Genomic DNA, 16303 nt, shown 5'->3' on the forward strand with positions numbered 1-16303 from the left:
CTACACAATCATGGGGAAGACTGCTGACTTGACAGTTGTCCAAAAGACGACCATTGACACCTTGCACAAGGAGGACAAGACACAAAAAGTCATTGTAATAAAGGCTGGCTGTTCACAGAGCTCTGTCCAAGCACATTAATAGAGAGGTGAAGGGAAGGAAAAGATGTGGTAGAAAAAAAAAAGTGTACAAGCAATAGGGATAACCGCGCCCTGGAGAGGATTGTGAAACAAAACCCTTTCAAAAATGTGGGGGAGATTCACAAAGAGTGGACTGCAGCTGGAGTCAGTGCTTCAAGAACCACTACACACAGATGTATGCAAGACATGGGTTTCAGCTGTCGCATTCCTCGTCAGAAGCGTCTAAAGACAAAAAGGACTGGACTGCTGCTGAGTGGTCCAAAGTTATGTTCTCTGGTGAAAGTAAATTTTGCATTTCCTTTGGAAATCAGGGTCCCAGAGTCTGGAGGAAGAGATGAGAGTCACACAATCCACGTTGCTGGTGGTCCAGTGTAAAGTTTCCACAGTCAGTGATGGTTTGGGGTGCCATGTCTTCTGCTGGTGTTGGTCCAATGTGTTTTCTGAAGTCCAAGGTCAAAACAGCAGTGTACCAGGAAGTTTTAGAGCACTTCATGCTTCCTGCTGCTGACCAACTTTATGGAGATGCAGATTTAATTTCCAACAAGACTTAGCACCTGCACACAGTGCCAAAGCTACCAGTACCTGGTCTAAGGACCATGGTATCCCTGTTCTTAATTGGCCAGCAAACTCGCCTGACCTTAACCCCATAGAAAATCTAGTAAGATGAAGATGAGATAAGCCAGACCAAATAATGCAGAAGAGCTGAAGGCCACTATCAGAGCAACCTGGGCTCTCATAACACCTGAGCAGTGCCACAGACTGATCGACTCCATGCCACACCGCATTGTAGCAGTAATTCAGGCAAAAAGAGCCCCAACTAAGTATTGAGTGCTGTACATGCTCATACTTTTCATGTTCATACTTTTCAGTTGGCCAAGATTTCTAAAAATAAATCAACTTTTTGATGATATTCTAACTATATGACCAGCACCTGTATATTTGTGCTTTTAACTCACTCTCACCCATCATCCATGTGGATCACAGATGAATTAAAGGACTTGTCTAGTCATATCTAAAAAAACAACTGTATAAAATACAGTCAATCTATGATCAAATGTTAAGCATTAATTGCAGAATCCAGGTCCTCTATTCATACGTCAGAGTGAATCTGCCATTGAGCTTGAATCAAAGAGCTGAACAGCTGCCAAACTGTCACCAATCCAGATATTATGGCAACAATTATGTGAGGTGTCACACAGCACTAGGATCCACTTATTGAAAGCTACTCTCAAGCACAATGTGATGTTTGCAGTCAAACTAGACGCATATGTAAGCAGCCTTCGTTCACAGGCAGGTGACAGCCGCCGTCTTGAAAACTAGAGAGCTGCAAACCCTGCAAACGAATTTGAGAATCACAGACAGGCACAAATGATGCACAGACATGCTGTCTAGTTAGGCAGCTCACTAAGATTTGAAACAGACACAAAAGGCAAGCACCTAACAAATGTCTGAACAAAATGATACCTTAACCTGTTTTGAGTTACTTATATATCAGTTAGATTCAGTCAAATCTAAAATAGTAAAACAACAACAGTGTTTTATTGAACAGTGAAACAAATTAGTATTTGCAGTATTATTAATATAATTAATATAAAATATTACTACCATTTAATATATCACTGTACCATATAAACACGGGACTTTTATTAAAAGTAAATGAAAGAGAGAAACGCACCAGGCATTACAAGACAGCTAAAACGCGTTACAAAATGTACTGAGGAAGTACCATGGTAAAAGTCCACTGCACAATGTCCAAAAACATAGTATTACCATGCTACTTTGTACAGAAGATTATGGTAATACAGCGGTGATGACTTAATGACATAAATTATGACAGACCCAAACCGACACATCAACGCAATGTCTGTGGCGCGTTATTAAATTTCTTAGGTATTCGTTTTAAAATAACAGTCCTGACTGAAGTTCTGCCGACTTTGAAGTGCACCCAAAGTGACTTTTAACAGAACAAATGTGTCTGAAGCCTCATGATCAAACCGCGACTTGAATGCAGAATCTCTTCCTTGTATCCAAACATACTGGTTTGACTAAATAATGAAAGTCTCCACAAAGGGAGCTAAAAATATAAACGACTTTCCAGAAATAACTGATTTAAGATTCGTAAGTAATCACGGCTATGGCTTCACGGACACCGGCTAATGCTAAATTCAGACGTGCAAGTCATTCACTTGTGCTGGCCTGAAACATGACATGCCTGAAGACGGATCTCACACACACACTGACATGAGCTCCAGAGCGGTCACACTGAGCTCTGCCACCAGTTCAGGCCCTCGGTCGTCATTCTAGGAGGGAAGGGTAACTTAAAGCAGAGAGCTTTAAAAAAATAAGTGTCTTAAATGAGGCCCAGCCGAAGCCATGACCTCTCCACGGGCTGCCTGCGGGAACAGTCTCACAATCAGCCCCGCGGCCGAGCGAGCCGCACAAGGCCCGGCCTAGCACACAGGCCCAGTGCGATATCACACCAAGCGGCTCACAGAAAACGCCCTGTGCGACACCGACGCAGTGCGAGCACATAAAAGGTTGCAAAATTCACGGCGGCCGCCATGATGAGTTTTTCCCAGTTCATTTGAATTGAAAACATGGCAACCCCGCGGTCAGCACTGGCCTACAATTCAAGGCAACGACGCAGCGATCGGCGGTTTTTTCACACCTACCTTCATGTCGGGACATCCTACAGACAGTGACACAGCCCCTCCTCGGGCTCCCTGACGTCTATGAGTCGGAAAGGTGCCGCTAAAAACGAAATAAAAGTGGTACGCGGTCTTTCTTTCCTATTTTGTCTCTTGAAGATGGATCCGGGGCTTACTTCTCTCCGCTTCCCCCTCCCGGTCTGTCATAAAGCGCCTGTGTGTGTGTGTGTGAGAGATGCCGCGGACGCGGTCTGCCAGTAGGGGGCGCAAGACTCATCTACTTCTTCTTCTGTGGTGTTTGAAGGGCGGTAAACTCGTGTGGTAAACTTTCTTTTACTGTCTATGGTAAACTCGGATCGACGAATATGGGCTCTTCTAGTGTTGACATCGCCATCTACAGTAGCTGAAGGATATTTTTATTATTCAAAACGTAGAAATACAGTAGACCCCAAATTACATTACCAGTACAAGTTTTTGAACATGAATAATTATCTTCTGCTCACCAATCCTGCATTTATTTGATTCAAAATACAGCAAAACAGTAATACTGTGAACTATTTCTTTTCTATTTCTTGCTTTCTATTTAAATACGTTTTAAAATGTTATGATTTCAAAGCTGTTTTTTAGCACAATTACTTCAGCCTTCAGTGTCACACGATCCTTCAAAAATCATTATAATATTCTGATTTGCTGCTAAATTTTTTTATTATTATTATTATGTTGAAAAACTGTGTAGAATGTTCCGTGTCTCATTGATGTATAAAGTTCAGTAAAACACTATTTATCTGAAATAGAACTCTTTCGTAAGATTGTAAATGTCCTTATAATCACTTTTGATCAATTTAAAACATCCATGCTAAATAAAAGTATTAATTTCTATAATTTATACCCCCCCCTAAAAAAAAGTATATAACATATAACAATAATATTTATTTATTTATTTTAGCAGCAAATCAGAATACTAGAATGATTTCTAAATGACCATGTGACACTGAATACTGGAATAATAATATAAAAATCGGCTTTGAAATCACAAAAATAATAACATTTAAATATATATTCAAATAGAAAGCCGTTTTTTGATAAGTACTGACAGATAAAAATCACACACACACAAAAACTGATTAAAAGTAATTGCAAAAATGTCAGACGTAAAGTTAGTTCTGAGAAAAATTCTAACATCTTTTGTTTACAGGTAATTTGATGTTTTATTGCAGTGACTCATATTTTTAGTAAGTGTGGGCTAAACTTGTCCTTAAACATTTAGGGCAACTGTAGTTTGAAACTACAATAAAATAATTCTAATAATTGATAAACCAATAAAAACTGTACAAAATACACAAGGGTTAAGTCTTCCAAGTAGGCCTACAGTGTGTGTTCATAAATTATTGTGTGTGGGTGTGTGTATGAATATGGAAAATATGTTTTTTTTAAAAATAAGTTTTTACCCTTTCCAAAAGTATGGGTTAAAAACTCTGGCTATAGAGTATTATATCAACCAGCTACATATAATTAAAAATATATATGCTAAAATATTAAAATTACTTAATACATCACACCCATTCAGAACTTACAGTTCTCCAGAAAATTGATTTCATTTTTTGCATTCTTTATTTCTGCAATCCATATTCAGTGCTATTTTACTGACATTGTTCAGTCCTTAGACATATAAACAGGCAGATAAACAAAAGTTGACACATTAGTGTCATGTACAAAGTGACCGTCAAATGGCCAATCTCCAATCTCATACTGTTAATTAGTCAGCGAGTTTTATCTGTAAAATACAGTGCATTTAAAAAGACAATTGCAGCAGTTAAGATAAACATTCCTACATGCAAAACATGAACCCCTGTATATCCACATTACATTCCTTACATGTGATTATCAGATTATCAAACAGCATTCCCTCATACCATACACTACAAGCATGCTTTAAAGAATATTAAATAGGTAAAAAAAACTCCTCCATGTTCTTCTATGTACGTTTAAAACTCCTTGTAAAAGCACTGAATTTTGAGATGAATTAGATTACAAGTAAGTAATTTAGATAAAAAAACTGATTTGAATTATTTTAAAGGGAGATTCCTAAATTATCTCGACTTTCTATGTGATGGTCACAAGTCTATACTCCAAGTGAAGAACAGTTTGGGACGAGGGAGTGCTTTTCATTGTCATTTTTGTGTTAGATAGGCATAACATCCTGTTCTCAACACAGGTTTCGATGAAAGAAGAAATCACCATATTTGTATTTAAACAAAGCACATTATACTTGTTGTCTAAGTTTAAAACAATTTGTTAATTAACATCTAAAATGTTAATTTTGACTCATGAAGTATTAAAACACGGTATATGATAAGGCATTTTCAATTTGTAGCTTATGAAAAGGTTCAGGTCAATGTCCACATCTTTTCTCTACCAGTTATGTAAAAATAAAAATAATAAAAAATGAACAAATAAAATAATTTCAATAAAAAGCAGCACAAAGCTAAAAAGCAACATATGTCCTATGATAATTTGGCAATTATTGGCAAAAAAAAAAGCATGATAATATAAATATTAAGTACCAAAGATGAAATTATCATCTGAAGATATTTGGTTCTTCTCATTACCATCCACTGATGTTCATTCACTGTACAAAATCAGAAGTTATGGACTTATCAGATGTTGGCATGGGATGGCAACTGGCTGAGTCACAATGTGGGATGTTTCTATAGACAAACAAGTCCGCATGCAAACAAAGCCCATCGTTTCTGTCCTTTATGAGCCCCACCGCGAGAAGCAAGGTTCCTTTCATGAAGGGAAGAAGTCTGAGTTCCAGTGAGGCTCTGAGGAGATCTAAGAGCCTTCATTCTGAATCTGAGGCTGTGCAGTGCCTGGCTCATCCTCTGCGGTCTTCTCTTTGATAGAGGAGGGGCTGCTGTGGCTTCCTGCGCTGCCCAATCGAGATGAAGCTACCACCGCTTTGACCGCTGCCTGTGGAAACATAAACATAGATGTGTGCATTGTTTTTAAAAGTGGATAACTTTTATATTAAAGCGCATTTTGCTGATTATTATTTGATAATGTTTTTTTTTTTATTATTGATGTTAAATGAATGGTTCCCCAAAAAAGGAAATTTCCTCAAATCTCACCCTCAGGCCATCCAAGATGTTTCTTCGTCGAAAATAACTTGCTCACCCATAGAACTTCTGTAGTGAATGGGTGCCGTCAGAACAGGTGATATAAAACATCACAATAACCCACAAGAAATCCAAACGATTATAGTACATCAATTAATGCCTTGTAAAGAAAAAAGCTGCAAGTTTGAGAGAAAAATCAACCCTTTAATAATAAACCTTTATTAATGTGTTGTAACTTTAAAACATCTTTTCTGGTGAAAGTATGTCTCTATAAACCAAATGAACACTTCCTCAAATGAAAAAGTCAAATCAAAAACCAATGACATATTAGTTTAGAAGTGTTTTCACTTGCAAACTGTGCTTGATCTGTGCATAATTCTCACCTGATTTAGACAGCAATATTATGGATAAAGAGCTGGTATTTTAGCTGGAAACTATGCTTTGCAGTAAAAACCATCTTAAAGCTGCGGTAGGTAACTTTTGACGCTCTAGCGGTTAATAAACAGAACTGCTTGAGTCTTGCGGAAGAACATCGTAGCCGGAACTACTTCTCTCTGTTTATGTCTATGAAGAATCACAAAGGTACTGGGTTACTCCGCCGCGGTATCCCCAAAGCAATCTGAAATAGTCCGAATATAAACACTTATTATAGGTGCACCCTAGTGATTCAGGACAAGCTAAAAACACGGTTTTGGAAAATGGATTCATGGTGTACTCGCTTATTATATACATTTTTCTACATTTTGAACACAAACAGTCAACACAAAAAGTTAGGGACCGCAGCTCTGATTGGTTGTTTCTTAACGGGAGCGATGTATTTTCTTCAAATGGCAATAGGATCACTGGGAGGAGCCAGAGCAGCTTGATTTTTTTCACAGATTATCTGTCTCATATTCTACTGTCAGGACATAATGACAGGTTTAACAAATATGTAAAAAATATATTTTTACAAAAGTTACCTACTGCAGCTTTAATGCTGAATTGTTTAGTACAAACAAGCAGCTTTTTGCTTCACAAGATGTTAACTGATGGACTGGAGTCGTGTGAATAACTTGTGGATTATTGTGATGTCTTTATCAGCTGTTTGGACTCTCATTCTGACGGCACCCATTCACTGCAGAGGATCCACTGGTGAGCAAGTGATGTAATGCTTAATTTTTTAAATCAGTTTCCCTGAAGAAACAAACTAATCTACATCTTGGATGGCTTGAGGGTGAATAAACGTTAAACTAATTTTCATTTTTGAATCATGCCTTTGAGGAAAAGTCTGTAAGTAGTAGAATCAAGTATAATAAAAAATAACTAGATATTTACATTTTCTGAAGACGTGTGAGTGGTGCTTGCTTGTACAAAATGTTGGATTTTTTTTTTAGGTTTTTAGTATGCTAAAAGGTTTTTAGTATGCTGTTATTCTGGATGGTTGCTTGCTTACTGGCCTGAATCAAAAGATCCTATTTCTATATATTCTGGTCTCTTTGGTATATGTCTAATGGGACTTTTTTTTGCCCAGAACAAAGCTTTGAGGTTTTAATACGTTTAATTTATGAACATATTTAAAGTTTTCAATTCAGTAAAGCTTGACATAAGAAATAATAATAAGATAGATCATATAAAAGATAAAAGGAACAGTTTATTGAACCTTTAGGCAAAAGTATAAACGTATAGAAAAAAAAATCTTTATAAAAATATAGACTACTTACATAAAATGCATGGAAATATCAGTTGTCACTATATCTCCCAATAATATGCCTCAGTAAGATTATATTTAAATGCTTAGTTTCATGATTAAAGCTCTATAGTTTTTATTGTGGGGGCAAAAGCATATAATGCAATGCAATACAATGAGGATTGAGAGATGTATAAATAAATGTTCCACAGAAGTCTACTCACATTTTAACATGATTTTTCTAAAAATGATTATGTATGGATAATCAAGAAAGCCTTCTGTTGCTTCAGTCCAGTAAGAGTCCATCTTGAAATATTACTAGTAAAAGTTCTTACATTTACTTTATACAATTCTGTGAAGATTTCAGGGCACTAGACCAGAGGGGGACCCAGACAATCATGTTAATAATTTAGAGGCCTTAGAAATTTGTGCATCAAATATAATACAGCAGGCTTTACAGGGTCAAAACCTTCATGACAATGTGCCATTTAGCCAAAATCCTCAAACCTTGAGTTTTCTACGAGCATTGAACTCCAGGAGTTTCTTCTGAGCCGTGTCCATATGGGTGAAGTTAACAGCCTTTCCAGTCACCCAGGGGTGCTGCAGCGCCTGCTGTGTCGTCAGCCGTTTCTTTGGATCCTGGACAATCAGCTTTTTCACCTGTGGAGCCAAGAAAGATGAGTAACACTTTCAGTACACTTCTGTAACAGTATATACATGTAGATCAAAAATCAGTAGATACCCTATATACTGCAAAACATGCAAAATCACTGACAGGAAGAGATGTTTCTGATTGGCTAAATGTTTTTATCAGTTTAAAAAAAAGAAGTACTGTTTCCTCCTTTTTCTTCTGTATCCGTAAAGATGTGTTTTTGGTGATTACAAGTGGTCAGCACTAAACGCAGGGTGGGCTTTTGCATCATATTGTGTGTCAACTACTAGGATTCTTTGTTGTTGCTGTTAAAATGCATCCGTGGTTCCATTAAGAACCTTTATCAGCCATGAAACCTTTCCACTGCATAAAACAAACAAATAAAAGGTTTCTTTTGAGAACTGTTTGCTGAAAGTTTTTTTGTGGAACCCAAAAGTCTTAAAAATGGAACATTAAAGTATAATATCGCAATATTCTAAATGTTCTATTATATATACGTATATATAATATAGCAATATTTGAATTTTCTATTCTAATAATTCCTCCATAAAAATTGATATAGTTCATTAGCATAACTGTAGGCAGTTACTGTTGCCAAGCAATGTAGCGACCTGGTGTATTGAAATAGAATTGAACTGATGTGCGCTCACAGGTGTGCGTTTATTTTACAGAGGCAAATGCTGATCATCCAATAAGAGCTGAATGTTTGAACTTAAAGTATAAAACATAATATACAGCAGATAACAAATGACTTAACACACATTAAAAAAAGCATCCGCTGTGTGTGTTCTGGCACATGGTTTTTGATCACAGAAATCCGTATTATGACATGGATACTACAATGTAAACACTTCCAGTGTCCTCACAAACCAAATGGATTCAGAACATATAAAATTCTGTTTGTCTGAAAATCAAAAAATGATGAAAATTGTGTGTGGGGGTATAATGGTTTTTATACTGTTTGTACAGTATAAAAACCATTATATGTCTATGAAGAGACTCCGTAAACCATATGTGTGTGTGTGTGATGTTTGTATACATATGGATTTTATAGGGGTTAATAGGGATTTTAAATACAGTAAATGGTATGTAGATTTACTCACAAGGTCCTTGGCATTGAGAGACACATTGTCCCACCAGGGGGAGACAAATTCATATTCACAGTTCAGGATGCGTTTAAACATATACTGGTCTCCTCTGTCATCAAAAAAGGGCTCAAAACCACATAACCTGGACAGAGAACAGAAGCAAAAACAATGCGTGTTTTAAAAGCACCTCTACAAAGTGACATTGAACTAATTATTTTGATTTGAAGTAAAAGGTTTGTATATAAAAATAATTACTATTTGCATTTAAACATTAATTAATTAGCCTATTTATGTATTACATGAAGAAAAACACCTAATTTGATTAGAATATAATATTATATATAATGATATTATTAATATTACAGATATCGAATATATAAAGTATATACATAATAAGTATTTGTATATAATACATGCAGCAAAATATAAAATATTCTTAGGTATAATGATTAATGTTGCACACATTGAATAAGAAATTACTTTAGAGTCAATGCAAACTACAAGTGTTTATATCTTAAGACTTTGAGCTCTTAAAGGAACACTCCACTAAAAAAAAGGCTCATTTTCCAACTCCCCTAGAGTTAAACAGTTGAGTTTTACCTTTTTCGAATCCATTCAGCCGATCTCTGGGTCTGGCGGTAGTACTTTTAGCTTAGCTTAGCATAGATCATTGGATCTGTTAAGACCGTTAGCATCTCGCTCAAAAATGACCCAAGAGTTTCAATATTTTTCCTATTTAAAACCCTTCTGTAGTTACATTGTGTACTAAGATGAAAGGAAAATGAAAAATTGTCATTTTCTAGGCTGATATGGCTAGGAACTATACTTTCATTCCAGCGTAATAATCAAGGAAATTTGCTGCTGTACCACGGGTGCAGCCGATGCAGTGATATTATGCGGCGCCTGAAAATAGACCCAGCAACTCTGCTATTGCTGCAACTACACAAACTAGCTGGGGACTATTTTCAGGGACTGCGTAATATCACTGCGCCTGCTGCACCCATATAGGAAAAATATAGATACTCTTTGGTCATTTTTGAGCGAGATGCTAACGGTCTAATCAGATTCAATGATCTATGCTAAGCTAAGCTAAGCTAAAAGTGCTACCGCCAGACCTGGAGATTGGCTGAATGTATTCGAAAACGGTAAAACTCAACTGTTTAGCTTTAGCGGAGTTGGAAAATGAGCCTATTTAAAAAAAAAAAAAAAAGTGGAGTGTTCATTTAATGGTAAAGATTTTACAGCATCACTGCTGCTTCTGTTTCTAATTAGTGCAACTTTGCTTTTAAGATCATTTAGATATTTCATGTTTCTGAAAAGTCTCTTATGCTTATACCAAGGGTGCATTTATTTGATCAAAATACAGTAAAAACAGTAATATTGTAAAACATAGTATTACTGCAATTTAAAAGAGCTGTTTTCCATTTTAATATATTGCAAAATGCAATTTATTCCTGTGACTGTGAACGCTGAATTTTCAGTAGCATTACTTCAGTCTTCAGTGTCACATAATCCTTCAGATATAATTCTAGTATGCGGATTATTATCATCTAATATTATCATCTGTTGTTTGAAAGTGCAAAAATACAGCGAATAACCACCTAAATATCAGTCATCTCCTTGCAAATTGGTGAAATGGGTTTTAAACAACATTTCATGATGACATGATTTTTAAAGAAGTGTTGAGTTTTAAAGCAACTACATCCAATTCCCAGAATCACACACAAAAGTTCAAAACATGCTTCAAATTTTTCAGCAGTGAGGCTGATCTGAGACAAAACCAGTATAACAAGTATGTTGTGTCACTCACAAAATGTAGGTGATAACTCCCACAGACCACATGTCAACCTCAGGGCCATAGGCACATCCCCGCAAAATCTCAGGAGCTGAAAGACAACGAAGACAGAACATCAGAAGAAAAGAATAAAGGGAGTGTCGACACTCTGCTGCGCCGATGCTGTAGAAACACTACATCTTTTCTGTAATTCTCTTTGTGCAACTGGAGCCACAGATGGTGCTCTGTTAAAAAAAAACTCCTTTTTAATGAACTCACCACAATAGCCTGGAGTCCCACACACAGTCTTCATTGTTACCTGATCGTCTACAATTTTCGACAAGCCAAAATCAGCTGTAAAGATAAATCACAAAATAAAACAATGTTTACATTTATGGAGAAAGTGCTAACTAAAACAAAACTCGGACATAAGCAGCTGATGGGGTGTTCTGGGTGGTTGCAAGGTGCTTGCTCAAGTCTCTATGATATTTCGGTCCCCAGATACGGCTCCAGTCCCTTCTTCAGCAGAAGAAAAATTCAACATGTCCCCAATTCCTATTACCGTAATGCAAGAACATTTCATTTTTATTAGTGTAATGAATTCTTTTAAATTAAATTATTTAAAAATAGAATTAAGTAATAATTAAGGTAAGTAAGGTTAAAACTGAACATTGTTTTATTGCTTTTGCTCATTGTTTCTTTTTTTTTCTTCTTATATTGCTTAATATTTAATATTACAGTATATATATATATATATATATATATATATATATATATATATATATATATATATATATATATATATATATATATATATATATATATATTTGTATACACTATAATATTTGTACAATACTATATCTATAATCTAAATACATATTTACATACATTACCATTGAAAAGTTTGGGTACAGTGATAATACAAAAAAGAAATTAATACTTTAAGTCAGCTAAATATGGAATTTAGGTCACATTTTCAAATTTTGTAGTTACATTTATATTTGAAGTAATATTTCAGTTTAGGAGTTTGTTATATAAACTATAAACTATGAACAAGCATGATAATGTCAGAGATTCTGCCTCCTTTAAAGCTGAAAATGAATGATCCTCTATTGTACAACAGGATCATGTTCACAAGTTAAATCGCCAGTAAGAGAAGTTTGGCTAAACTGCAGTTCCTCTTTCAGGTGAATGTAAAGCCAGTCTTACCTATTTTGAGCGGCGCATCTGGCGCTGAGGTGGCGTACAGCAGGTTCTCAGGTTTCAGGTCTCTGTGCACTATACCATTCTCATGCAGGTACTGCAAACAGACATGTAGACACAGGGGGTTGCCTCTTATTAATCTGAGGTGTACACAGACACGTGTGACTGTACAATACAGAGGCACTAATTAACATGTGTTGCTTTCACCATTATTGGTGTCATAATATTTATAGCTTTCAAATTCATATGGGATTCTCCGCTGTGGTTGGTAAATTAATCTGGGCCCGGCTGATAATGAGCAAAATGAAAGTATCAACCATGCTTTTCTGAATATATTTCTTAGGCCGTTTTTGTTTTCCAATGCCAAGCAGCGCTGTATGCCAGGGTTCTGTCAGCTCAGGCTAGTTTATTCCTGGTTTTGTGACAAGAGATCTGACACTACTGTATTATCCTTTTGTGAGTGTGTGGTCATTGGCCAGGTTCTCGTGTCGTTGTGTTCTGTTTAACACGCAGTTTGTGTTTACATCAGCTGCGTGCTTTCATGTTATGTTCTGTTTGAACACGCTTAGCTGTGTGTTCATGTCTTGTTTTGTGTGAGCACATGGCTTTTGTTTTGTTTGTTTCTGTGTGCCATGTGCTCTCCTGTCTAATGTCTAATCCCACCCACCTTGTTACGTGATCAGTGATTCATTTGCCACACCTGTCCTCCCGTGTTACCTGCCTTGTTTGTTTCCTATTTATTCTCCTTGTGTTTGCAGTCCTGTGCCAGTTTGTTTTCTATTTGTCACTGTGTATCTTGCCTGTTCCTGTCAGGCATTTTTCTGCCCAGCCAGTCAAGTTACAGATAGTGTTTTTCCCCCCACAGGGTAGTTTTTGTTGTCTTTTTTTGTTTTTATTTTTGCAAATAAAAAGCCCAAACTTCCTGCAATTGAGTTCTCAACTCATCACTTCACCCAAACACTGAATTGATATTCCTCAAAAATTATGTTTCTTTGACATACACACTCTCTCTCTCTCTCTCTCTCTCACACACACACACACACACACACACACATATTGTTACCACATGTACTTACAATGATAAAGTTGTTACAATGACATTACAACCACTACGAGTGTTTTAATATATAATTCTATACATCTGTCCTCTTTGTCTCTGTTCTTTATCCCGGAGCCATGTGGAGTAGTTTTATGATGGATGGATACTTTTTTTTTCAGATTCAGAAACCGGGGCACCATTCACTGCAGTTATACAGATTGAAACAGACAGGACAATGTCGAAAATAACTCAGAAAGTCTCGTCTGAAAGAGGAATGTCAGACATGCCTAGGATGCCTTGGGGGTGAGTAAATCTTGAGTATATCTGTTTTTCATTTTCACCAAATTTCATTTTTGGGTGAACTATCCATTTAAATGCTATTTTTGCTGCACTGCTAATTACTTCTGAAAATTCAAATTTAGTTTAAAGACACCCTAATGTGAAAGTCAAATTACATGTATTTGTTAAAATCTCTAAAAAAAAGTCCAGGTTTAATAGGGAGTACAAAACAATATCTGACACAAAACAACACAATTCTCTTATCAAACAGAAAAGCTGCTAGTTTCTGCTTAAAAGGACTCAACCAAACATTTAATTAGCTGTCATCATTTACTCACCCTTATGTTGTGCCATACCTGTATAAATGAAGTCAGTCAGTGGGGACTGTTCGGTTACCCACATTTTTTAAAATACAGAAAACTCATACAGATTTGGAACAACATGAAGGTGAATAAATGATGACAGAATATACATTTAGACTAGACAAGAATATTAGGAATATTTCCCCAAAAATATTTTGCATGAATATTTTGGGTGACTGTCAAAGACGTGCTTAGCAAACACCACTAATTAGACCAACGTCCATCGTTTACAACAGATCTGTGTTTATAATCAGCCCGATGCACTTTGTGAGTGTTACCACGGAAACTCATTAAACAGAGTAGCATGGGCCAAAGTCTGCCTGGTTACAGAGAAACAGCACGTGGTCACCATCTTTGCATGTGCTACTGAGGGAACTGATGAATATGATAGGGAAGCAACCTGAGGAAGATGTGTGGAAGGATTTTAATGCCAGAATTTTTTATTTTATTTATTATTGCATTTTAATTTTAACCTATCCAGTTGAACCCACTGGATGCAGCAAATCAAATCGTGATCATTAAAAATATTGCGGGAAAACAGAACATCAATGCATATTTATCGCATTTTCTATAGGGACATCTATCAAGTTACACTCACGTCTAGCATTAAAGCAGCATGTTTAGAAAGCCATGTAAAGTTAATGTACGTTCAACTTATAAAAAATATGTCTCGAGACTTAATGGTGGTTTTTCCCCATTCCACTGCATCTCATGTCTTTAAGTGAAAAAAGTACTCTTTGTGATTGGTTTTCAGTCCTTTGTATTAAACTATAAATACATGTATGATGCTGTTTTGTTTCTAATTGTTTAATGAATTTAATTAATTACATATGGTTTAGAAACATTATTTTAAACATTATGCACTTTTTAAAAAGATAGTCCTGCTATTTTATTGTTTTAAAGAAACGTGCATTAGTAATATTTTGCTCAATGCACCCTCCTGTGGCCTCAGGAGAGAAGCCAAAAGCCCTCCCACCCCCCAACTGAAATTATGCCTTTTAAATACCATTTGAATATTGATTATATTTATATATATATTATATATATAAATATTTAGTTTTTCAGCCAATTTGACATCCCTAGTAGAGGTCTTCACGGGTCCAAAAATTTGTGCCCGAACACGAAAGAGACCCGTAATGTACTAAACCGAACCGACCCGGACCAGTCTAATATTTCAAAAGCTGGACCCGGACCTGTGTAGATCCGAGAAATGCCTATCCGGACCTGTATATTATTTGAAAGCTGGACCCGAACCCGGTTGAAGACACAGACCCGACTGGACCCGATTGTCACATATTCCACCTTAAATTGCTATTACACAGTCCCTCCAGAAAAACGCAATTATGCAATCGCGTGATTTAATGCATAATCAGCCAAGGGCCACATATTTATGCGGGGGTCACATTTTTTCAAATACGCCGCACTTTCGCCGCATAAATTGCCAATTTCAGGAAGCAAAATATGCGGAGGTAGCATGATTTCATAATAATAATTATTTTCATTGCAAAAAAGTCACATATATATTAGCAGAAAGTTTAAAAATGTTGCGTTTACTTCACACAAGTAAATCGCCATTATTTCCCAATGGGAACCTTATGAAGTGACGTAATTGCGCGACGTGAACATCATCTGCGAACCCTGCGGTGAAACCAGGGTAAAGGACACAAATCATTCTCATCTGCCAACAAAAATAAGCGCAAAAGACCGCGCGAAGCAGTTACCCGGTGTGTTACATGACAGTGGGGGCAAATTATTTTGAGAGAGGGATGAGGATGGCGAATGATAGGCCAGTGTTAGAGGCTACGCAGTTAGTTTTCATTTTCACAGTGGACTGTTGTAGTTTCATTCAGAAGTTGATGCACCTCTACAGTTGTAAGATTGTACTTTTTTGTTACAGAATAGTACCAAAACCTTACAGTTGTAGGTATATAGTATGTAAAATAGTTTACGTTGCAGTAAGAGATTGCACTTTGCAATTCCTGTAAAACAGCATTTGTAGCCTATATTTGTGTGTATATTTTATTTGTATTCATTTTTACAGAAGTTGTTGAATATTCCTTTTGTAAAGCTAGATAACTTGTTTGACTCAATGTTTTGTAAGTTTGAGCCATGTGTTAATTAAGGTCTGAAATAAAACAGAATGAGAACTTAAATATTATTGGATTTGGTATGCTTGCTTATCATAGGAAGTCATAAGAAATGACTCTTTACAGTAAGGTAGTAGACTAGTGAGAACAGGGTGTTGGGGGTGTTCTCTTTTTCATCAAACTGCAGTTTTTGCAAGTTCCCGCAATTTCATAGCATAAGATTGCAAAAATATCCCGCATATTCCATC

The 16303-nt window shown here is 36.3% G+C and overlaps 2 protein-coding genes across 4 annotated transcripts in view; both read right to left on the minus strand.

Annotated features, from left to right (window-relative positions):
* Positions 1-3025, minus strand: part of kcmf1 (potassium channel modulatory factor 1) — a 34308-nt gene extending 31283 nt beyond the window's left edge. For all 3 annotated transcript variants that reach the window (XR_003283554.1, XR_003283548.1, XM_026254762.1), the window contains exon 1: positions 2811-3025. Coding sequence is in view for 1 of the 3 variants with exons in the window: in XM_026254762.1 (XP_026110547.1) it covers positions 2811-2826 (16 nt within the window). In the remaining 2 variants the exon portion in view is untranslated. The remainder of the gene's footprint in view (positions 1-2810) is intronic.
* A 1351-nt stretch (positions 3026-4376) lies between these two features.
* The window catches only part of LOC113084214 (calcium/calmodulin-dependent protein kinase type IV-like), a 49451-nt gene continuing 37524 nt past the window's right edge, over positions 4377-16303 (minus strand). The window contains exons 7-12 of the mRNA XM_026254806.1: positions 12295-12385; positions 11365-11439; positions 11122-11197; positions 9327-9453; positions 8079-8231; positions 4377-5759 (exon numbers count right to left, since the gene is read on the minus strand). Of these exons, the coding sequence (XP_026110591.1) occupies positions 5622-5759; positions 8079-8231; positions 9327-9453; positions 11122-11197; positions 11365-11439; positions 12295-12385 (660 nt within the window). The 3' untranslated portion in view covers positions 4377-5621. The remainder of the gene's footprint in view (positions 5760-8078; positions 8232-9326; positions 9454-11121; positions 11198-11364; positions 11440-12294; positions 12386-16303) is intronic.

Source organism: Carassius auratus, chromosome 5 (assembly GCF_003368295.1).
Source record: "Carassius auratus strain Wakin chromosome 5, ASM336829v1, whole genome shotgun sequence".
NCBI lineage: Eukaryota > Metazoa > Chordata > Actinopteri > Cypriniformes > Cyprinidae > Carassius > Carassius auratus.